Genomic DNA, 23909 nt, shown 5'->3' with positions numbered 1-23909 from the left:
CGTAGAAGAATTAGAATGGAGGACTGTGTCTATTAGTACAAAAAAAAGTTTGTCACAAGCAATGTTTATCTCCGTTTATCTCCAGTTTCAGTAGAATGAAACGACTGTTAATATTTGTACTGTCCCTGGACGGGATGCTAGTCCATCGCAGGTTACTCCCCAGCTAATGCTGGTACCCATTTATACTCCTGGGTGGAGAGAGGCAAGTGGGGGTGAAGTGGCTTGCCCGAGGACACAACATATGACCAGCAGCTGGATTCGAACCCAGACCCTCTGATTATGAGTCACGAACCCTATTGTTCATCTCATCCCCGCTTCCCATTCTGAGTATCACCCGTTATCTTCGGTGCCCAGTCTCATAACGTCTGATATATCTAAGCATGCAGATTTATGCGATCTCGCGCCTCGGCCAATCGGAGTCGACTTTACTAAATGGTGACGTCATTTCATTCCCAAATCAGGACTAAATGTGTGATTGGTCGATTTGACAGCAGTGTTTTATAATACAACAACGGCCGGGGCGTATTGCGTAACATAATACAGAGCGCGTGACCACAGCCCTTGTTGCTCTGTCTAGGTTTTTTTTTTATCCGTTATGTATGTCTCGATGCGACAACGGGTGAATGACCGAAGACCCGATATAGAAAGCGCCCGCTGATTGGTCAAAATCTAGCGGTCAAGATGCGGTTGTCTTGCATAATTAATCAGCGAATTTGCTCAAAAATTATAGACCATGGCGGAGGATGGGGGGGGGGGGGGTTGCACATTGCATCTCATAAGTTTAATTGTACCTTTCGGAAAAAAAGTCAATATTTGCATTACTAGCTTTTGTGTTAATTTATTGTTGTGCATCTTTAGGCATCAGACTTCATATTCAATGTGAACCATGAACAAGTGTTCATACCGCACGTACGCCAAAATTGTGATGGAGTAATACAATTCTTGCCTAAAAACTCGTCGAGATTAGTTTAAATAAAGCTATGTTTACAAAAGACTGTTTACTGTGGCCCGTGTAACCAGGGCATAGTTAGGAGCGTCGCGTCGGCTGAATTAGGCTGAATTGGAATTTCCCTCGATTTCCAAAGGTATTTATTTATATCTGCCATGCGGAACATAAAAGAGATTGTGGTTTTGGTTTTTCCGCTGTTCGGCACATTGCCGGAAATGGCAATTGTTTGTCCTTTGCTCCTTCACTTAATATTATACATACATTTGCATGTTTTGCTTAAAGAAGCTTCTTTCTTTTTCTTATTTTCTTCACTTATAATGACTGTTTGGCGTCATCGTTACCTATTCCCTATACGGCATTATGCAGAGTGAGTAAAAAAAAAGCGGAACCCAAACACCCAAAATGTATTTCAAATTCAAAAAAGTATGTAGCACCAAAAATAATTATGACTGTAAATCCAAGTTCATAAACTACGCTTAGATGACCCTAAAACCTCTTTTGTCCAAAAATACTATTTCAAGAATCCTCGTCACAATTGTCTTCAAACATCACCAGCGATAAAACCTCAGTTTAAAAGTAAAAGTCCTTTTGAAGGCCCGTCTTTAAAAAAAAAAAAGTTTGCCAAAGCAGGGTTGTTCACAAATATATTGTGTACTACAGTTGCCGTTGACACAAGTTTTCTGTGTCATTTTCTTTGTTGTTCCAAACAGTCAGAACACACGATAAATTCCTTTGGGGTGGGGGGGGGGGGGGTTGGACGAAACAGGTTTAAGGGTCATTGCGTTTAAATGGTGATATTCTTTGAACGGATTGAGCAATTTCAGTATTTTTTTCATCTAAAAGTAGTTTCTGAAATTGGCTTTCCAGTCGCTATTATTTTTGGTGCTACATATATGTTTAAATGAAATATATTTTGGGGGTTTGGGTTCCGCTGTTTTTGTTACTCACCCTGTCCGTAATAAACATCCAAATCAACACAACTGATACCTCATGCTGTCTCTGAAATAGACGCACAGCTCTATGTTTTCTTATGTTGCAGACAAGAATAAAAGATGTCCGTTCCACTCTCGTGTCGATAGTGTATACCCCGAAGTAATAGCTCCAGGATAAACAAAATAGACCCCTCAACGTTTCTACAAATGGGGCCGTAAACCAAGTTATAGATTTGTAAGCAATGAATATAGGTGATGCATAGTGCTATCGATTAGACTGCCATAAAGTACAAAATCGTAAAAGTTAACTCCAGGTCTGACCGTAGGTCCTACCAGAATCATTCTAAAATAAAATATGCTGTTATAGGATCGAATCGTAAGGCGTCCACATTTTTTAAAGATTTGTTCAGCAATGAAAGAAGCATTCTTAAAACTGATTCAGTACTTACTGACATGGGTGTATTCGTTGATGGATTCTTGCAGCCTTTAGTTAAAATGACTAGTTTGGAGCGCAGACGAACTTCGAAGACTTGCCGTCAGTTTTAAAGAATTGTGCGAACGAGTTAAACCAGTTTGTGCGCTTTAACTTTCTTGCCTGACACTGTTACCAGTGCGTAATTATCATTAAAACGTGATGAACAGTTTGTTTTGACTAGTAGTATCGGATGTCACTGACATTGTATGGAAGTGGAATCATCCGGGTAATTCACCCTACATGTACTTGTTTCATAGATGTTTTACTACATCCCGATGTGGTGATAGCTCACGTGTTTCTGCCTGTTCAGAGCACTTCCTTAATAATGATACATCTTTCACTTTCACAGTAAATTGACAGCGACATATTCTTTGTACAGTAGAAGTGGTTTTATTGAGAGAACTTGTAAGTACATGTACCGCTTTGCCTCCTGAGTTTGTAAAGGGTGAGTAAAACAAGAGGAAACCCAATGAAGTTCTGCATGTAGCACTTTCAAAATATAGCATATAAAAAGCCCAATCAATAAGCTTTCTTTTAGTACAAGAGTCACTCAAATCACTCATGTACTTTTCAAGTAACGGAATTTTAAACGAGGTTTCTCCCTATGGATCACAAAAAAAATAAGTGTCCTTTCAGCAAAACGAATATAATTCAAATAGGGATGTACATGAGATGAATTGTTTTCGTTTTGCTGAAAGAACACTGACCTTTTTCGTGATCCGTGGACAGAACTTTAAAACGGTGTTTGCGTTTAAAATTCCGTAACTTGAAAAGTACCTGAGTGATTTGAATGATTTTTGTACTAAAAGAAAGGTTATTACTTGGGCTTTCATATGCTAGATTATAAAAATGCTACATGTAGAACTTCATTTGAAAAATGGTCCTAACTTTGGGTTTCCTTTTTTTGACTCAAACTTTATTTGTAAAAATATAGGCCATTTTCCTTGTTGTCTGTCTCATTCGTCGTCGTTGAAAGCAGCGATCAAAGGTAAGAAAACCATCGCACGAATTGTCAAATGTTATGTGGCATTTCCAATATTTACAAATTACAATCCTGCTCATTGAGGGAATGTCTGTACATGTATTGTAGTTGATTTTACGTGTAGTCCTCTTTAGTTTCTGTATTATGTTCTATTTCTCGAAGAATATTTACTCGGAATGGCTATCCAGAGGTGTCATTTTCTTGGTTACAGCCCGATAGTCCGAAGGTTCGATAGTCCGAAGGTTCGATAGTCCGAAGGGTCATTAGTCCGAAGGTTTAATATTCCGAAGGTGCAATGGTCCAAAGGTTCGATAATCCGAGGGTTCGATAGTCCGAAGGGCCCATTAGTCCGAAAATAGAATAAGGTTAATTAATCCGAAGCTTCGATAGTCCGAATCGACAATCAGGTTCGATAGTCCGAATAGATGAAAAGGTTCGATATTCCGAATATACGGTAGGGTTCGATAGTCCGAATTGACAATAAGGTTCGATAGTCCGTATTGAGAATAAGGTTCGATAGTCCGTATTGAGAATAAGGTTCGATAGTCCGAATGGGCAATACGGTTCGTCACTATGACACTTCGGACTATCGGACCTTATTGTCGATTCGGACTATCGGACCATATTGCCGAGTCGGACTATCGGACCTTATAGTCTTTTCGGACTATCGAAACTTATTGTCAATTCGGAATAATGAACCTTCGGACTATTGAACTATTGATTATTTTCGTTTCGGACTATTGAACCTTCGGACTGATTAACCTTATTCCAAATTCGGACTATCGAACCGTCGGATAAATGAACCTTCGGATTAATGAACCTTCGGATTAATGAACCTTCGGACTATTGCATCAAATGTTCGGATTAACGAACCTTATTTCATTTTCGGACTAACAAACCCCCTCTTATGGGCGTTTTGTGCATTCGGACTATCGAACCTTTGGACTAAAGAACCTTCGGACTATCGGACCTTCGGACTATCGGGCGGCCCCCCCCCCCCCTTTTCTTCACCTATTGCTACATGTGTAGGTTTATTGTCCGTATTCTTCACCAACTTGGATACGACAAAAATTCCTTTATTGGGCCCCTGAGAAAATATGGCTTAATGTTGGGCTACATAACAGGCTCGGATCCAGGCGGGAGTTGGTGTGGTTAAGTGGCCAACCACCACCCCCCCCCCCTCCACCCCGGCCCCGCCCCACGACTTACCAACGTTAATTATTGGCATAACCCTTGCAAGGTTCCCTGAATAAAGTTACACGCGTTATTGAAAATCTCGATTAATTGAATCAAGCCTTTAGTCTTATAACTGCAACGCCTCGTCTACCCCCCCCCCATAAAACCTTGGAGTCTAACATCTTCATCCGTCAACTTCTTAAATCCTGGATCCGCCACAGTTTTGCGCCTTGTGAGTAGACTATAATTTCCCGTCCCTGGATTCTCATGGGGCAGGAACCCGTCAACCCAACGAAAGTTGCGTTATCCACTTCGAAAGCCATTATTCTACTCGTCTGACTAATAAGTATTTCCTTGATTCAACCAATTACTTCATTACGGAGAAGACGATCGAGTTTTTCGTAGTTCACTTTTTGTTTCATTTTCTGCGAATGGCGCTTCATGACCTCACGCCTCTCTCTTTCAGTACTAGGGCTTTCAGATCAAGGAAATTCAGGGAAAATTACTGTGATTGTTACTTTCTATTCATGTTATTACGATTAGAACCCCTATAGGCAAAAGGGTATAACTTGAAAAAAAAGAGCATTTCGAGAAAAATCAGTGTCAAATTTCAAGGTCCTCTGTTTTTTTATTTTACCACAAATCAAACCAATGTTTCTACCACGAGTTGTGAATAAAATAAACATTAGAAATGTCAGTTTCTTGTCCTTATTGAGTTTTTAAAAAGGCAATTTTAAACCAGAAAGTTGCGCCATTTTTTTCCATGAAGTATAACAAATATAATAAAAAGGGTTTTTGGCAAAAGGATGTATCTTGAAAAAGCATATCCAAATTCACTATAAGTGCACTTCCACTATGCGTATAATGTATACCTAATAACAAGGCAAAATGATGTATCTTTTATGCCCTTTTGACATCAGGTCACATCTAGCAAAAAACCCAGAATATGTCTCAACATACGCCCTTTTGTCAAAGAAACTGAACCAAACATGCACAATTTTGCACGAGATACGCCTGAAAAGGAAGGACATATGGACTTGAGGGTTCGTTGAAGGAACACAGCGCCCCAAATAACCCCAGAAGTGACTTTATCTCAAAAAGGCCAAGATTGAAGTTACACCCTTTTGCCTTGAGGGGCCTTATGCGAGCTCCAAATGGACTTCATTCTATCCCGAAATTGACCACCGGGTTGTAGTTTTTCACTTTCAAGATTTGTCTTTTCTCTTTAATTTCAGAACTTTAAATATTTGAATTCGGATTTTCTGCTGCCGAAGCAGGCCATCCACCAAGATGGCCTTGCCGGCAGGACTAGGGAGGACCAATCTTCGGCTTGGAGTCACCATGCTGAAGCTAGCTCTGGTACTCTCCATAAGCACCAGCTGGATCAGTCCGGTCCTTGCCAGTTTCATCCGGTTCAAACCGGACACCGAGTACGTCTACACCTTCCATTCCTCCACGGAACTGAAGATGGTTCGGACGCTGCAGGCCGAGTCTAAGGTATCGAGACCATTCAACTTGAGTAAACAAAAAGTCACGCACTTTAATACTTTGTAATTTGTTATTCAGAGTTTCCGTCCTGTGCACAATTGTTAACTCTAAAATTAATCTTTCACTCTCAATTGTCTAGTATGTTGTATAAACAAGGTTGCATTCCCTAAGGATCCGACATGAGGTTAAATGTCAGAGATCGAGATCAGAGGCTTTGAACATAATGTTGTAACATCACTTCTAGCCTGCATATAACCATGGGGGATTTTTTTCCCGTACGCCCAATAATCGTCTGTTTCTCTAAATCATTAAGGATTGGGATAGGCAAAAGTCTTCCATTACACGATGCAGGGAAGCAGCCAAACATTCTGGGGTTTTTTTTCTATCTCTCCACGTGGACTGCGATTTTCTTACTTTCATATGAACTCGTTTTCAAACGCTACAGGAATTTGTTTAATATCTTCTCTGCCCATTGAAAAAGAATGATGATGTTTATTCGATGGTTTGATGTCGTTGTTTTTGTTCGTTTGTTTGTAAGTTTGATGGTTTGTTTTGGTTTTTGCAGTACTCTATCTCTATCATTCTTTATCGCACATTTGACAACAATGGAGCATCGAATTGAACTGACTTTTAAAGGGAAGATACAACATTTGCAAACATCACAAAACGAAATGATCAAATTATCATGAAATACCTTACTGGATTGTTAGGGAATGACAGTCTAAAGCATCCTGTAAAATCGTGGCTCCTGGTGTGCTATCATTCTCAAGAAATATGGTATTTTTCCAACGCTGGTCGGCCGACCAGCGTTGGAAAAAACTGGCTTTTTTCAAAACCTGCTTCTAATTTTTCATAATTAGTTATTCATTGTTTTCTTTGCAATTGATTGCACACCTGTTAATGGGTACAAGCCTGCTAGACTGATTCTCTGACTTTAAAATTCTCAAAAGTCTATAAATTGCTCCGTTTCATCTTAAGTCGGGTCGGGGAACCAGACTACAAGAACATGATAGGTTTTCTTGGTTTTTCCAGCATCTACAAGCCCAAAACGTGAAACAAGTCATTTTAACAATATTTGCTATAACATACTAATCCTCCAAACCCATTTATTTCTGAAAATTGCAGCAAAAGCAAATGTTGTACATTCCCTTTAAGTCTAAATTTTGTACTGTACTTTTCCCCCCAGTAATTACAATTGCAACAAATCTCCAGGCTCTTGAAGATTTCAATGATTTGCACGCCCAAGTTAACTTTTGAAAACCCGGCCTTGTTCTTATAAAGAAGCAACATCATTGCGCGTTGCGCATAAGGACAACATGCGGGCTGTAGTCGGGCCACTGTATGAAAGTCCCCAAAGAAACTAACAGTTTCTCTTATAAGAGGAAATTCGAGTGCGTGGCCTTAAAGCAAACTTAAACTGCCGCAAAGTATAGTGTTCCATGGAAAGGAAAAGTAGGCCTGATTTTCCTGTCAGGAAATGGTGGTTATTTTAACTTCGCAAAGCTTCACTACAGGGTGAGTCAAAAATAGCGGAACCCAAACCTCTAAAAATATATTTCATATTTAAAGAAAGTAGCACCAAAACCAATAATGACTAGAAATCCAATTTTATAAACTACTTTTAGATGATAAAATATTTAAATTGCTCAATCCCTTCAAATTGTATCACCATTTAAACACAATGACCCTAAAACGTCCTTTGCCAAAAAATGCGATTTCAAGATTCGTTGCTACAATTGTGTTCAAACATCACCAGCGATAAAACCTCAGTTTAAATGTTACGAATATTCACGGAGTCATTTTGAAGGCCCGTTTTTTTGTTAAATAAAAATGGATTTTATAAATCATATTGTTTGCCTAAGCAGGATTGTAAATAAAGATATTGTGTTCTACAGTTGTCGACAGTTGTTGAAACAAGTATTCTGTGTCATCTTCTTTGTTGTTCCAAACAGTCAGAACATACAATAAATTGCTTTTTTTGTTCCAAACAGTCAGACACACAATAACTTACTTTTTGGACGAAACAGGTTTTAGGGTCAGTGTGTTTAAATGGTGACATTCTTTGAACGGATTGAGCAATTTCAGCAATTTTTTTCCATTTAAAAGTAGTTTCTGAAATTGGCTTTCCAGTCATTATTATTTTTGGCGCTACATATTTTTTGTTTAAAAATGAAACGTTTTTTTTTGGGGGGGGGGGGGGTTTGGGTTCCGCTTTTTTTTGACTCACCCTGTATAGCGCTGCACTGCGGTAAACTCAAAGTTGTTGACCTTTTTTCACACTAATCAAACTTTGTACCCTGCTAGATGAAAAAAAAGCTTAAATTTCTGATGAGATGGAACTACAGGCTTTATTCACAATTAACTTATGCTGTTTATATTTTAATGTCATCATAGATTGGCTTCGTGTTGGTGAAAAGTTCCAACAGTAGCAACGAGCTTCAGGAGATTTACCTCCGGGTTCACTCGGTGGTCGTAACCAGCCAGGAGGAACGAGGTACCAAAAAAAAACCACCCAGGATTGATTCCATTAAAGTTTGTTTTTGACGGAGCATGTGACCCGCCTACAGTGAATTGTGATTTTTTGTCTCCAGGGTTCTTGTTAATTCTATATTTACAAGGTCTTAAACGCATGGGATCCCACGCATTCATTTTTTCTCCGGAGTTTCCGGCTTCACCCTCAGGCGAAAGAATGACTGAATTCAAATGTCGCCAAAACGACTTGGCGCACCTTCCATAGGTCATACTATTATATGCTACAGGGGAAAGCAGTCTTATTGTGCATTTCCCGTTGTTCGGAGGTCTCTGTTTACACGTTGCTAAGGCGACATTTACACGTTGCTAAGGCGACAGTAAACAAACCATTTCACGGAATAAAGAGCTCGAACAGTACCCCTATAATATTTCAAGAGTCTGGAAAGTCCCCAAACTGTTTTTTTCACAGTATATTAAGCAACTGTGATTGAATATAATTAGAAGCCATAATGGTAATCAATAAGAGGATTGATTGCATTGGGTTAAGTCCCAAGACAGATGCACGTAGAGAAAGAGTGAGGTTTTGATGAAATTTGTGTAAGAAAGAAGTAAAAAAAAAAAACGACTGTGCGTTGTCTAAATAAGAAATTTTATCAAATGCAGATTTGAGTGTCATTATTGAGCTGTGTGAAGGTTCTAGACCGACATACCGACGTTCTTTCGTTAAATACTCATTATTTTGTCAGAATTCGTTAGAACAAAATCGAATTCCATGCAGAGCATGAACAGTTATGGACATTATATCTTCTATTTTATAACCTCGATCCGTGATATATCGGACAACATAAGGTCTGTTTTTTGTACTTTATTTCAACAACCGACATATCAAACAATGTTAGATGATACAGATTTTTGTGAGAATAGTTCAAATGAAGACACATTTAAAGGTCATCTTCTCAAAATCGTAACATTTACCATTGCAAGTGAAGAGCATTTTTAACAGATGATTTTGACCTACATAAAATTTCTTACAACATACTTATATAATAATTATTGGGGAGGTGTGGCCTAGCAGTTAGGGTTGTGACTCATAATCAGAGGGTCAGGGGTTCGAATCCAGCTGCTGGCCGTACGTTGTGTCCTTGGGCAAGCCACTTCTCCCCCACTTGCCTCACTCCACCCAGGAGTATATATGGGTACTGGCATTAGTTGGGGAGTAACCTGCGATGGACTAGCATCACCTCCAGGGGGACCGGTACAGATATTTTCAGTCGTTTCATGCCACTGAAACCGGAGATAACGCCGGCCTGATTGGACCATTATTGGCTCGGGACAGACCTTACTTACTGTTACTTATAAAGACCTAATAAGACGTCGATGTCAGTGTTAAAAAATGCCACATTTTTCAACCAAATCTTTGACCGCAGGAACTTAAATCTATTAGTGAATTGAACGAGAACCTTTTTACGTCAGCATCATTGAAGAAGCCCACATAATCTTAGAAAAATATATTTGTTGGCATATGTCTTCTCCGATTTAATTTGAGTGTCACTGAATTGTTTCTTTTCAGTTCATCTAAGCGAGGAGAGAGATTTCACTGACTGGTAAGTTTTCATTCTGAACCAGGCTGCCCATATCGTTGTCGACAGGAAGAACTGATGGCAAGCAATACAGAAGTTATCCACTTCTTAATAAAGCAGCGCAAGAACCATCTGCTTATTTTCACGATTATGTGTATAAATTACTTTACAAATTTCGGGTACTTTGTAGCTTGACATTTAGTTTCCCCAGGGCGGAAAACTGAATTTTTTTCTTTTGCGCTCCCATTTCAAAAATGAAACTAAATAAAGCTTCTTTTTCGAAGCTGGATCGACCAGATTGAAAAAGCAAACAAACACGTTTGTAATATTCAAACAAAACATACAAATTGAAAACTAAAACTGTTGGAAGTCCAACTCGTTAAAGAGACATTGGACCATGTGTCTTTTGTTCGTTAAACATATACCTTATGGTTTGAAAATCCCGACAACTATAGCAAAGATTTACAAATTACACAAAAATACATCTTTAAAATTTCTAAACCCCTCCACCGGACTATACGTCACTTTCAGAACGACCAAACACTGTACTGACATTTGGGCGGATATCATCAAGAACAAGAGTGCTTTCATTTGGCCGAGGGCCAAGGAACTACATCTCCCACCCTGTGTAAATTTTTAGAGTCGTGAACATGTGCCTATGTGCAAGATGGCAAAAAAGAAAGACGAAAAAATTGCCCGGATACTTTCAGAAAAGATAACCGTGTAAACTTAAATGAATAAACATAGGCCTACGGAAATAAACAAAACGAGCACAAGTTGAATTTCTGTTTCGAGTTTTCAAAGTTTGGTTGCAAAACAGGCATAGAAAAGTTCCCTACGTTGCGGTTTCAATAGCGCGCTACACTCAAAGAATTTGGTTCGAAAGTATAACAAAAGAGTATAATTGACGCAGTTCTGTCGTACATCAGTTTGTCAGAAACATAATAGCTTTTGCGCACCTACAGAAATAATTCAAAGACCAAATGCAAATCTCTAAACCAACGCGAAGAACCGTTGGAAGAGTGCAATGAACGCACTACAATTGCAATTAATTTGATTGCTGCTGTAACGTACTCGTCCGGTTTACAATATTGGGGAGGGCGTGGCTAAAATCGTTTATTGCGTGCATCTAAACTCTCTTGTATAGGTTTTCATTTGACATCAGCGAGAATGGAGCGATTGGCCAGATATATTTCCCACGTGACCAGGATGATCACGTGATAGGTGTCAAGAAAGGTCTGGTCAGCCTGTTGGCAGCTAACCTGCAACATCCTCCACAAGACAAGGTATGAGAGAAATTGAAGATAACATGTAAACGTAATGCCAGTTATAATCAGTTGGACTTGTTGCATTCCGGTGTCATATGAATTCCGACTCCTATGAAAATCGGAATCCTTTTCCCAATTATTGGTTGATCCCTAACACGTGACAAGTCACTCCCCCATATATATAGACCTATAAATGGGCTATTATCATACTTATGCATGCGCAATACTACCAATGAATCCATATTTTATGGAGTCGGATATTTACGCTACACCGAATCATGATCATGTAAACAACTCTGGTGCTGCCCCAAACTCATATACGATACTAACATTTCTTTTTTAGGTGCTGGCACTTTCGTTTCCTTAAGAAAAAAAATAAATAAACAAAATGTAAGTTTTCCCTGCCCCATACCCTTTCCATACCTCCATATTCACTAAAAAGTGTGTAAGGGAACCCTTGACAGAGATATGGAAACACACAAAAAAATAAGGGTTTTTTAATCAATAATAGCCATGGGCGTCGCCAAGAACTTTTCTGGAGGGGGCAAAGAAACTTTTCCCCACAAAATCCCTATATTTTCCAGCATTTTCCTGATTGATCATTTTTTTTCAAGGGTGGGCAGGGACATCCCCCTCCCAACCAATTAAATTAACAACAATATGATTTCGCGCCTCTTTTTCTTTCTTTCTTTTTTATTCTTGTCGGGGGGGGGGGGGCAAACACCGGCCCCTTGCCCCTCTCGCGACACCCATGATAATAGCTACACCTAAATACGTCAAATATGTTTGTTGACAGCAAGCACATTCTTTCAAACCATTCAATTTCATCAATTAAATAAACAGGTGTTGGGAAGCGACTGGAGCTACGACTGCAATGAGACAGGTCATGAGGGTCAGCACGAGTCGTCCTACACGGCTCAGATGGCTCCTGGCAACGATGGCATCATTGTCTTCACCAAAACTAGACGGACTCATCCAATACCTTACGGCAAATCCAAACACCAAAAGGTACATGTACTCACTCGTACCTGGGGAGGGGGGGGGGGGGTGCGTCTAGTTTGTTGACGTTTCTCCCCCAAAACACAAAATAACATGTTTTTAAATTGAGTACAAAATGTTCACATTATGTTTCACCGGATGCAATAGCTGCAAGATATTGATCGTCCACCTAACAAAATAACAACAGAAAGTATAGTAAAGCAGAAAATAAGTAATGTTTGAAAAAGAAGTTCAAACATTCGTCAGTAAAAACAAATGTTGAATTGGTAGAGAAGGGGTGATCTCAGCATACAGAAGCCCAGTTTTTTTTTAGGGAGCCCAACTAACAACATGCACTGTCTTATTTAGGAGATTCACTATCACCCAGCTATGCAGCTCCCATCCATGGTGAAGATACTCGACCACTTTGATGCTCCGAAAGAATCAGCACCAGGGTAGGATGTTTATATTCACTATTTCCTGCCCACTAACATTCCATTTCTATTACCGTCGCCATTTTCGATTTTTCTTTCGTTATTCTTTTATAGGAAGGGTATTTACAGAAACTGAATAATTCTATTTCGATCATTTCTGAGGGTTTACAAAACTTTATCCAATTAATGTTTAGGAAATGATTCGGAAAAACGATCAAGGGGATCTTGTGAAACTGAATCATGTTTATACAATTTTTCATGAAATGGCACCAGACTACCCCTGTCATAAATTTAGGAAGGCTTCAGCATTGCATAATTATTCTACCAGGGCAAGTTCCACCAATTTTGTTGTTCCAAGAATAAAAGGGCCAGAGTGCAATACATTTACTTTTAATACCGGAATTCATGAAAGGAATTACTCCCCAACAACATCAAATGTTCCAACAATCATCCTAAAAAGGGCAGTGAAGAAACATCTCTCTTCTCAGTCATTTGCTTAAGCGGCTGAGTTTTTATCATTTTTTAATGATCACTCTTTGCTATTTTCTGTGTAATTGAACTTGTTATGATGTACTTGTTCCCCCCCCCTCCCCCAGTGGAAACAAGTCGTCTTATAAAAACAATTGGGTTATCCTTGGCTTTGTATTTACATGTAATACGTTCATTTGTATATGTTCCACTGTATGTTTGTTTGTATTTGCAAAAATAAATAAATAAATAAATAATCACTTCGGCATTCATACAGATTTGAAGATTTCGCGCAATGTCCTTTTATATAGGGCCCACTTTTATCTCGAAATTTCAAAGAATTTTGCGAAAGAAGAGGATGACCTATCATAAGTATCATTCTTTAACCAAAGCACTGATCCAGATCCAGATCAAACGATTATTGATGATCTGTGTTTCCCGACGGTATCGTTAGCCGGCCACCGATAAAACAGTTTGCCGCCCTCTAATAAAGAAAGGTGTTTAGTCTAGTCTGGCTCCTGAATTCGCCACGCGAATAAATCATACTTAAGCGTCTAGGTGTAGAACTTAATAGCGGAAAACTTTGAAGTTGACACACTGCATGCTTGTTGATCAAAACAACGTATTTTGTGTCAAGGTATACAACATGATCGGTTACGATGATACTAAACTATCTCAATGATTTAACTAGATTGGACATGTGCTTCATTCTGCATAAACGGGAAAGATTTTACTTCCTCACCCCCATCACAAAAGGTCAGTAGGCCCTTGCTCTATGACTGCTGTCAGAATGTGCGTGGTGTAGCCCGGCCCCATCATGCATGTTGTTAGTGTTACGCACTGGACTAAACCTAAACGCTGTCTGTGCTTCAGCACGGAGTTTCAGTACGGAGTTTAGCTATGTGCAGGGCCTTGGATACAGATGTTTAGTCCTGTAGACGGGCCCTAGACTTTGAGTAATACGACTAGGAGTTTTCTAATACTATAGTACATTAAATTTGTCATATTATTACTGATAGGCCTAAATATAGGCCTATGGGCTATGTGTTGAGATAGCTTGAGTAACTCTAGCCCCATAAATGTGGCCAGTCTACTGGACTGCCTCCGTAAACATAGGCCACACAGCCACCATCTTGGAAACTGACTCGGCGAAATTTTGAAAGTGACTTCCACATTGCGACTTCAAACCCAGTTCATTTATGCTTTAAAAATACCCTTACCCTCTTAATAACAAAATTAGAACCTGCTGCCAGTGTCAGTTGCCCAGCTGCTGCGTAATTTACGACATTTTCTGGAGCCTTCTTGGCAACTTGGTCCAACCATGGAGCTATCTCCATGGTCCAACCGAACAATGCCCTCGCGCAGATCGTTCACCTGTCAATCACGCGTGCAGGACGCACGCCGCAGGCCCAGTGGTAGTCCGGTTCCCAGACCAAAAGATTCTGACTATTCCTGATCACCGGACTACCACTGGGCCTGCGGCGTGCGTCCTGCACGCGTGATTGCCAGGTGAACGTTCTGCGCGAGGGCATTGTTCAGTTGGACCATGGAGATAGCTCCATGGTTGGACCAAGTTGCCAAGAAGGCTCCAGAAAATGTCGTAAATTACGCAGCAGCTGGGCAACTGACACTGGCAGCAGGTTCTAATTTTGTTATTAAGAGGGTATTAAAGTGTATTTTTAAAGCATAAATGAACTGGGTCTGAAGTCGCAATGTGGAAATCACTTTCAAAATTTCGCCGAGTCAGTTTCCAAGATGGTGGCTGTGTGGCCTATGTTTACGGAGGCAGTCCAGTAAACTGGCCACATTTATGGGGCTAGAGTAACTCCAGCTGACATGCTCATATTCATTCACATGCTACTAGCCCAGGTGGACTCCCTTTCCTCCCTACGTAACGGAGGGAGTCCTGGGTAAAAAGTGCTCAAAACCGAATGAAAACATTTCTGACCAATAATTTCAATATTTTTACCTTGTTGGAGAAGCTAATTTTTACGTCGTAGTATTCTATGTATCCTTATCTGTTAGCACGCTGGGTTCAGGAATTCCATATGCGATGCTGACTGACGTCAATCAGGAAAATAAACTCCAAAGCAATGCTAAACTTGTACGTGTTTGTAGACTCTTTTCATTAGTTTCTCACCGCCGAGTCTATTCCAGTCGTACATGATATACGTCTGTGCAGCGTGTAGTCTGGTTCCCTAGACCGGACAATTATTCTCGACGCTCATATCACGTCTGGTCCGGGGCCAGACTATGCAGCATGAATATGCAGTGCGCACGCGCAATTTGCTTAGTAACCACCCTCATACGCACCGAGCGTGTTTTCGCGCCAGTTACCAGAAACACGTTTCGGCTTTGGTCATTGGTTGAGCGATTTCGTGACATCGGTTGGCTAGAGTGACGTCACGGTTCCAACCAAATCTAAACAAATGAGGGCGCTAGCGTGCGTGCGCGCTTTCGTACCGTACGCACGTACATTGTACATGACGTACGACTCGGGGAATAAACTGATGAAAAGAGACTACAAACACGTACAAGTTTAACGCTGCTTTGGAGTTTATTTTCCTGATTGACGTCAGTCAGCATCGCATATGGAATTCCTGAACCCACCGGCGCAATAGATAAGGATACATAGAGTATGTAGGCGTGAAATAAGCTTCTATAACGAGGTAAAACATAACAAAACTCTGGTAAAAATGTTGGGTGGTTTCATGTAGAGAATTCTTGCCCTGGACGTTAGTCGTATTGCAATGAAGACTTCGTCCAACCTGGGCTAACATGCTACATATGAATGAATATGAGCATGTCAGCTGGAGTTACTCAAGCTAGTGTTGAGATAGTTGTGATCAACCATGTCAACAGACATCATGATCATAGAGACTGATTGCTTTTTCTCATATTTTATCATTCCTGACCCTGACACAGATTTCAGCATCGGCATTATGGGGAGGAACAAGCAGGAGATGATATTGGTAAATAATGTTTGGAATATTTTTACTTCTAGAATTAGAAGGCTTCTCTCCGTCAGCCGTTCTAGCATGGTGATTTTTCGGGGGTCAGCACGCTGTGGCTTTTGGAAATGCCCTTTGATAGACGAAATACCTTTGTCTGAAATGATAGACAAAATACCTTTGTCTGAAATTCCACTTTCTGAAACACAAATCCACCCAAAAAGTTGAGCTGGTTGATCTATAACACTGAAATGTTTTAGAACGATTGACATTTGGATCATGGGACAATTTTTTGGGTGGAAAATCTGAGTTTTTACTCGCCAGCCTCACATTGCTGATCCGACGAATACAGCGGTGATGTTCATGTGTGTTGACGTACGTTGCGCGTGCGCTGGTCTTCGTGTGACCTCAGCAGGTCAACTCTACATTCGGCTCGACCATTTGGGATGGAGGGGAGATTGAATGCTTTGCATCACGAAACAGTACATGTACATCATGATGTATGTCATTTTGGTGCGCTGAATACGCTGTGCTACAAGATATCAGTTTTGGTGGACTGTTTTTTTAAATTTGACAAAAAAAGGATGAAAAGATCCATCAGTAAACAGTCCTCCAAAAGTGACATCTCGACACAGCGCAGCGTATTCAGCGCACCAAAGTGACATACATCATGATGTATTTTCAAACAAAAGTTGTCAGAAATGTTTCTCAGTCACAAATTAGTTTGTTGCCCAACATACTTTTAATGACTGGTCATTGTTGAGCTGATGGGAATCTTGACAACAGGGTTGTACATTCCCTTCATGGGCTTGAGACATGTGAGAAGGTGTGTTGGTTAGTCTTTGACATACGTGTGTGTCGTATTGAGACATGGCTTGTCACTACAATTCAAACCACACACAGGGTATTCATTGATTTCTATTGTTTGAATGACACTCAGAGTTTCCTGAGATGCAGACTGTTTCTGAAGGACAGCTGACCTTTGTTGGAGAGTTCTACTACCAGTCACCTACTGGACCACCTGATGACGAGGATATTGTCACTGACTCCATTCACTTTAGGAAGGTACTATGAACTCAATTTAGTTATCTTTCTTATGCCGTTTTCACATGCTCTTATTCACCATTCATAAAAACCTAAGACAGTTTACCCATTCCTATTGGTCGAGAGCCCGTCACATGGCCGGTTTTAAACGGTTGATAAAGACCGGCTGGCTTGTCTTGGAACAGTTTTTCAGTGTCACATGAACTTTTCACTTTTTTGAAATCCGGTGCCTTTTGGTTACTGTTTTATTGGTTGAACGTTCACAATGCACACGTAGGCATGCGCAGTACTACCGGTGAGTCAGAATCTCATATTCCTTAATTCACAATACACTGGCACAGCTGCGTTGTGCGCCACATCGCGCAGTACGCGCGACGCGTGTCCCAATCTCCATATAAGGAGTTGTTTACGACTCTCGCGAGACTGGACATACCATAATATTGCTAGAGGGGTGTCCTGAAAAACATGAGGTAAAATTGTGGAACAAAATCGTTGGAAATGTATAATTTTTGACTGGTTTGGGACTAGTTTTAATTGGACCGAGAAATTTTGATTATTTGACCAAAAAGGTATTTATGAATGGGGAAAAAAATGTACTTGGCCGGTATTAAACACTTTGTTTAAGACCGGTTGGAGCACGGATCTTAGACACCAGGATAAACGACTGTTCTGAGCTCTAGTACAAAATGCACTCAGTGGACTTGCCTTAAGTAATTGGTTAGACGCGTGATAACGGGCATTAATACCCGTTGGCGCGTAATCGCGAATTTTCCAGATGTGCCATTGTTGTGGGTTTTTGCATGACATCTAAAACGGAAATATTCATAAAACTGTAAGCAAAACTACTTCTTATTTAAGATTTAATTGTTCCAAATTATTTAAGAAATAAATACTTCAGGATATAACAGATGGTATTGTGCAGTTTTTGTCGTCATTGATGAAGTATTTACCCAGGAAATAAACATCAAATTTCGAGGAGAACACTGTTTACCAAAATTTCGTTTTTAATGGGGCTTTTATTAAAAAGGTTTAGAGAGATGTGATGCCGAACCGATGAAACAAAAGCGACATATCATTGTTCATCTTAAAGCTAAAAATATTGTGCTCGGCATTACCATGGTTATGTAGTTATCACTTATCAGAATTCAATAATAAAGACCAAAAACGTAGACTTATGACTATTCAAAAATATAATTCGCTGGCTTGACAGACTTCGAGGCCAGATCGGGCGCAGAGCCTTGCAAATCTGAAAGCCACCGCGCGTGTGGTCTTTGTTGAAAAGTATTCATGGTATTTGCCACCAGTACAGGCCGTTATCACGCGTCTAACCAGGAGTTGGGCCGAGTCGTTTATCCTGGTGTCTAGGATCCGTGGTTGAAGTCTGGATGCTGATAATGACCAGTATTTAATTAGTTGCGTTAGAAATCACACTTTTGGTCACAAACCTGGGATGTATGGATGAATGCGTACACACCGATGTAAGCAATACCCCACACACTGATTAGAGCTGCTAACTAAGAATTAGAATTTGATGAGATCTGGTTATTAGTAGGCTTTTTTGTAATGGAAATCTCCAACCACACAGCCAAGGGCTACCACATGTTGACAATACTAACAATAAATGAAGAGTTTTAATTGAGAAAAGGAATCTGTTGATGTTACGTTAAAACTGTGATAACTTATAAGAAGGGAAATAGCAAGGTCATTGCAAGGTGTTTCACAATTAAGGTAGTATGGGGGAAGAAACTTGAAGGGCACTGCATTGTACAAGTCTTTGAAACACACAGAATATGGATGAGAGGTGGCTTATTTGTTATTTCTTCTGTATCCTTACATGTATGAATTAGACCTTACTGAGCTGTATATTTCATTTTCACTCTGATGCTAGCCGCAAGATGGCCATCTGAACTTTGATATGACATCCTTGAAGGAAGAGATTGCTGGCAACTTGACATGCATGAGGACAGCACCTATGAAAGGTATGATGCAGAGGCAAAAATAAGACACGAAAACTGTTCAGGAAAAAGAAACTGTGATAGTTGCATGACATGTAGCCTGCAATTCAATGGAAATTATTGAGACAAATATCGTCAATTGATTGGCAAAGGTTAGTCTTTATCCAAGACGTTAGGTTATCGATAATGGAGTGCCGTTGCACTGTACAGTGTAATACACATGTGACTCATTTTGAGGTCGCTGATTGGTTCCCTTGGAAAGTCTAGGCGTTTCTTTTTAACCGGTCCGCACCGGATGACGTGTATACCCGCAAAGGTTTTGCGGTATTCGGAATGGATGACGCAGGGAGCGAGGCCGGAAATAACTGTCAGCGACCCGCCCGCCAGATATATTGGTGTACTGCTCGAGGGTTATGGCTTCAACCCACCTGGCTTGAGGTCGAGTGAAAAGTAATCCATCGCCTCGTTCTGTTCTTGTTAAAATAATCCCGGCGTGAACTGGTTAAAAAGTTACCCTTCCCATGCTGAATTCCCAAGACGCTAGTTGGTTCCAAATATTTCATGTGGGAGGGCGCAAACTGCATAACAAACAGTACACAGCGCCCGCATTAGGTGATCCACAATTGATTACTAGCTTTTGAAGCAAGACTAGGTAAATGTCTAGTGTCCAAAGAAATGTTGCACTAACCCTTAAACCCTACCCTGATACAATAAAAGAATTGAAAGCGTCAAAAATAAACCCAATAGAGTACATCTCTTCCAACCTTAAGCGATTGTCTTTACCTTTTGTCACACACAGGATCCCATGAACAGACCCATTGTTTTCAGAAGCTAGTTCAAACTTTACACTCGGTGCCTGACGCTCAGAAACTGGCAGAGATTGTGTCTCCAATGTACCAGCTGCCACTGTCCAGGTATGCAATACATCATGTCTAGGTAGTGTTCTCATTTTCATTAACTGTTTGAACTTGTGTGGGAAGAAGAGGGACAAGCCATTTTCAAGCACAACTCAAAAACAGTCTTAAAGATATAGTCCATCATTTGTAATTGGTGCGTTTTGTTCGTTTGAAGCAACAAATGTGCACAAAATCTAAAGAAGGGTACTGAACAACTAACCTGATGAAGTTTGAGATCAGCTTCAGCTGTATATTCTGAGAAAAAAAGCATTCTAGGATCTCAATTTCAAATCAAAAGTTGCTGAATCATGTTTTGAATTGGGCCCGAATTCAGCGTCTGAGACACGTTCTCACTGAGCCGATTGCAGCTACGCGATGTCGCGCACTGATCCGACAAATCATAGCAACCACGCGCGCGTGTGCATTGTGCCAATGCTTGCGCGCGCTTTGCCGAATAACAAAACGAACTACTAATTTAAATTTCCTACGGTGCGTCTTAAGAAGCACCGTTGGAAAGGCGTTCTTTCGTTGATTACTTAAAAATGACAGCTTGCCAGAAAGAATAATTTCACAGGGAGTTTAGTCCCCACTATCTTTCAACCAGGTATGCATTTCAACAATAATTACACCAGTTGCTTTTCGGATAGCTGCAAATGATGGACTATAGCTTTAAATACCGGTTCCAGCAGGTCGTTTTATGCTCATGGTTTACAACATTGCAAGCCCTAAGACCATCGCTTTAGTGTCAAAGGATGTATGTTCACAGCTTCATTACTCCTGCACTATTCTAAGATTTTGTGTGGTCGTAACAATTTCTTTTCTCAGACGTGTTCGTGACAAGCAGGACAGGCTGAACATGCTGGATGCAGTTGCTGAGATGCACACTGATGCCTCCCAGTCACTCCTTACTGATCTCATCCTCCTGTCTCCAAAACCAAACAAGGAGCTGGTAGAGAGACTACTCATTGCCTCTGCTGGCTTCACATACACAATTTCAGAGGTAGTGAATAGACTCCTTTCAAGTTGTTTCTTAGGATTTAATTGCTGTCTGTCTATATGGCATTGAAATTTCCGCATGATCAGAGATGCCACTTTTCCAGTTTTTAAAAATATCTCCCAACATTCTGTTTTTTCCGGCTGTCAAAATAAACTGGAAAAAGAGAAGAAAAAGTGCTTTGTTTTTTGTACCTCATTAGCGCTCTTGAGTTTAGTTTATTTAGGCACACGTATGCACGGCACAACGTTGGTCGTTGAAGTAGTCTTAAAAACACGTCTTTGTTGTTGCCGAGCTGGCATACGATGCAGGCGGCCAACATACTTGCACGCAGTATATAATGGCGCCTTGCATGTGCTTCAACGTGCTAAAGCACACAAAGCATTCAGCTTGGAAATAAGTCTATCATTTCAGTCATCGATGGTTTCTGATTGCAGTGATATATGTGAATACAAAAGACGCCAGGTACCAACCATGTTTTCGTCGCGCATCGCGCAGTGCAATAGTCATGTACACCGACGGTGTTGTGGAATCGTGCATGTTTCGTGTCGAATATTAGTACGTTGGAAATTCGGGAAGGCAGAATAAATATTAGGAATATGGAAAAATTCAAAGTGATTGAACGAACCGACAGCTTAAAGAACATAGAAGCAAAAATAAAACATAAATGGAACTGGGCTTAGCTACAAGATAAAGATGACAACGGGGACTTTGTGGCAGAGTGGCTTTTTTACAAAAAATATGTTCCGTTTTTTCCAAGCAGCTGTTCCGTTTTTTTCAAGCAGACCAAGTTCCCGTTTTTTTTCAAGCAGACCCTGTGGCATCTCTGAATGATGATAGTGTCCAAAATTAATCGTAATCCATTCTCGTTATTGATGATTTGTTTTCAGCATTACCTAGAGACTGTAGAAGACATCGCCTTTCATCCTCAAACATTCCCTGGTAAGGTTTGGAATCTTTCCTTTCTTGAAAGACAAACAAAATGAAACTGCATTTCCTTAACCCAGATAATCCAGTGGTTTAATTTGTTTGTAATCCCAGTAGCCCCATCTCTACTGGGCACAATGCTTTTAAAGCAAAAGAAGTGCACTTACTAAACTGAGTACGAGTACTTGTACTTACGAGTACGAGGACGAGTACTGTACATGTACTTACGAGTACGAGTACAAGTACTTGTATATCCGAATACGGCCATACGGCAAATGGTTCATTGTGCATAACTGGGCCCAGTCAAACCGATATACAGACCCACTCATTGCTAGCTGTTAAATGTGTTTGTCCAGACGTGCACAGAGGAAAATCAAGAAGCTTCGATTTCTCCACAAGCCTATCAACCATTTCAAACTGAAAGTATCGATAAAATAAGTCTGTGGTATAGCTACACTATTTCCCCCCGAGTACTGCTATTCGAGTACGAGTACTTGGATGATCGAGTACAATTTCGACATGTCAAGTACAAGTGCTTTGCTGCTCGAGTACTAGTACCATCATAGTGAGTACAAGTACTTTGACATTCGAGTATGAGTACGAGTACTTCAAAAAGTACTCGAGTAGTACTCGAGTACGAGTACGAGTACTACAACATTGAATAATATACAATTTTTGTGGACTGTCATATCCTTTGATCCCAACTGGCTGATCCTCATTGAAAGAACCATTAATTGTAAATCTTTTTGTTACAGAATCCCTAAAAGACCCCGAGATACAGAGGGTTGCTGTGCTGGTACTCGGTGCCTTGGCTGGTCACCGATGGAAGGCTGGATACAAATCTCAAGCGGAGCTCATTGTCCGCAAGATTGAGAATAAACTTGGTGTGCACGGTCAGTTACAAACAAATCTCTTTAACCCTAACCTTCTCAAATCCTCCAAAATCCTCTTTGCAAAATGGAGGATTTTGCAGGATTGAGGTTATATGGCAAAAGCGTGTGGCTGATTTGGGAGCATGCATTGTCAAGGTGTTGGGCTGGACCTCGTGCTGTTTTGCTCAGCCGTGCATAAATTTAGCCGTAGATTATACCTGAAATCCTTTGCACTAGCTCCAGGATGTCGCTGGCTCTGCCTCAATATATTGACAATGATTGCCGGAGGATTTTGCAGGATTGAGGCAGTGGTCACCCCTCCAGACAAGGACCACATTTAAGAAATAACGGAGGGTTTTGGAGGTTGCATCCTGGGTCATTCCGTGTCAAATCAACACGCTTTTGGACCCGACCCTCACAGATTGAAACAATATTTGGTGTGATGATTGGCCTATATGAGAAACCCCAGAACTGATTTTTTTTGTAAATTGACTCGTTAGTTTTTGAGATACGGGTCAACGAACTTTTGACTAATTAGCATGACCTCCGAACTTTAAATACTTGTATCTCAAAAACTATAGCGCCTACAAAGCCAAGTTGTACATCATATTAAAGTTCTTTGAATGGCCTCCATTTCATAAAATAAAACCAAAATCGTAGCATGAAGTGCAGAGAAAATGCGTAACAAAATGACCTTTGACCTCAAATTACGAAAAACAATATGCTTCAAATTTTGTAATTGTTTTTCAAATGTTAGTTTATGATGTCAGCAACAATCTTAAAAAAAAAATTGGGATGGGCGGTCTTAAAGTTTTTAAGTTATGGTTTTTTGAAGAAAGCCTGTCCATGAAAAAGTATGCATAATATTAAATGTACATGTACATGTACATGTATATGTATACATTGTACTTGTACTGTGTACATGTGCACATTTTACCTGTGCATCATGTTTGCCCTTTACAACCGCATAGTCTCAACTCATATCCAAGTCAGGTGTGTTTACAAACACAAATGCCCCACAACCGTGACTGTTCCCATGACATAACACCACTCTTTTAACATCAACTT

At 40.3% G+C, this 23909-nt stretch overlaps 1 protein-coding gene across 1 annotated transcript in view; it reads left to right on the top strand.

The window, feature by feature from the left end:
- The first annotated feature begins 5776 nt into the window (after positions 1–5776).
- Positions 5777–23909, top strand: part of LOC119729086 — a 195881-nt gene continuing 177748 nt past the window's right edge. Inside the window, 13 exon segments of the mRNA XM_038201595.1 lie at positions 5777–6011; positions 8397–8496; positions 10045–10078; positions 11202–11340; positions 12166–12330; positions 12670–12755; positions 16128–16174; positions 17094–17218; positions 19086–19176; positions 19952–20066; positions 20874–21048; positions 21933–21984; positions 22725–22862. Of these exon segments, the coding sequence (XP_038057523.1) occupies positions 5805–6011; positions 8397–8496; positions 10045–10078; positions 11202–11340; positions 12166–12330; positions 12670–12755; positions 16128–16174; positions 17094–17218; positions 19086–19176; positions 19952–20066; positions 20874–21048; positions 21933–21984; positions 22725–22862 (1474 nt within the window). The 5' untranslated portion in view covers positions 5777–5804.

The sequence above is a fragment of the Patiria miniata genome, unplaced genomic scaffold (genome assembly GCF_015706575.1).
Source record: "Patiria miniata isolate m_02_andy unplaced genomic scaffold, ASM1570657v1 HiC_scaffold_1, whole genome shotgun sequence".
NCBI lineage: Eukaryota > Metazoa > Echinodermata > Asteroidea > Valvatida > Asterinidae > Patiria > Patiria miniata.
This window is presented reverse-complemented; position numbering and strand designations above follow the sequence as displayed.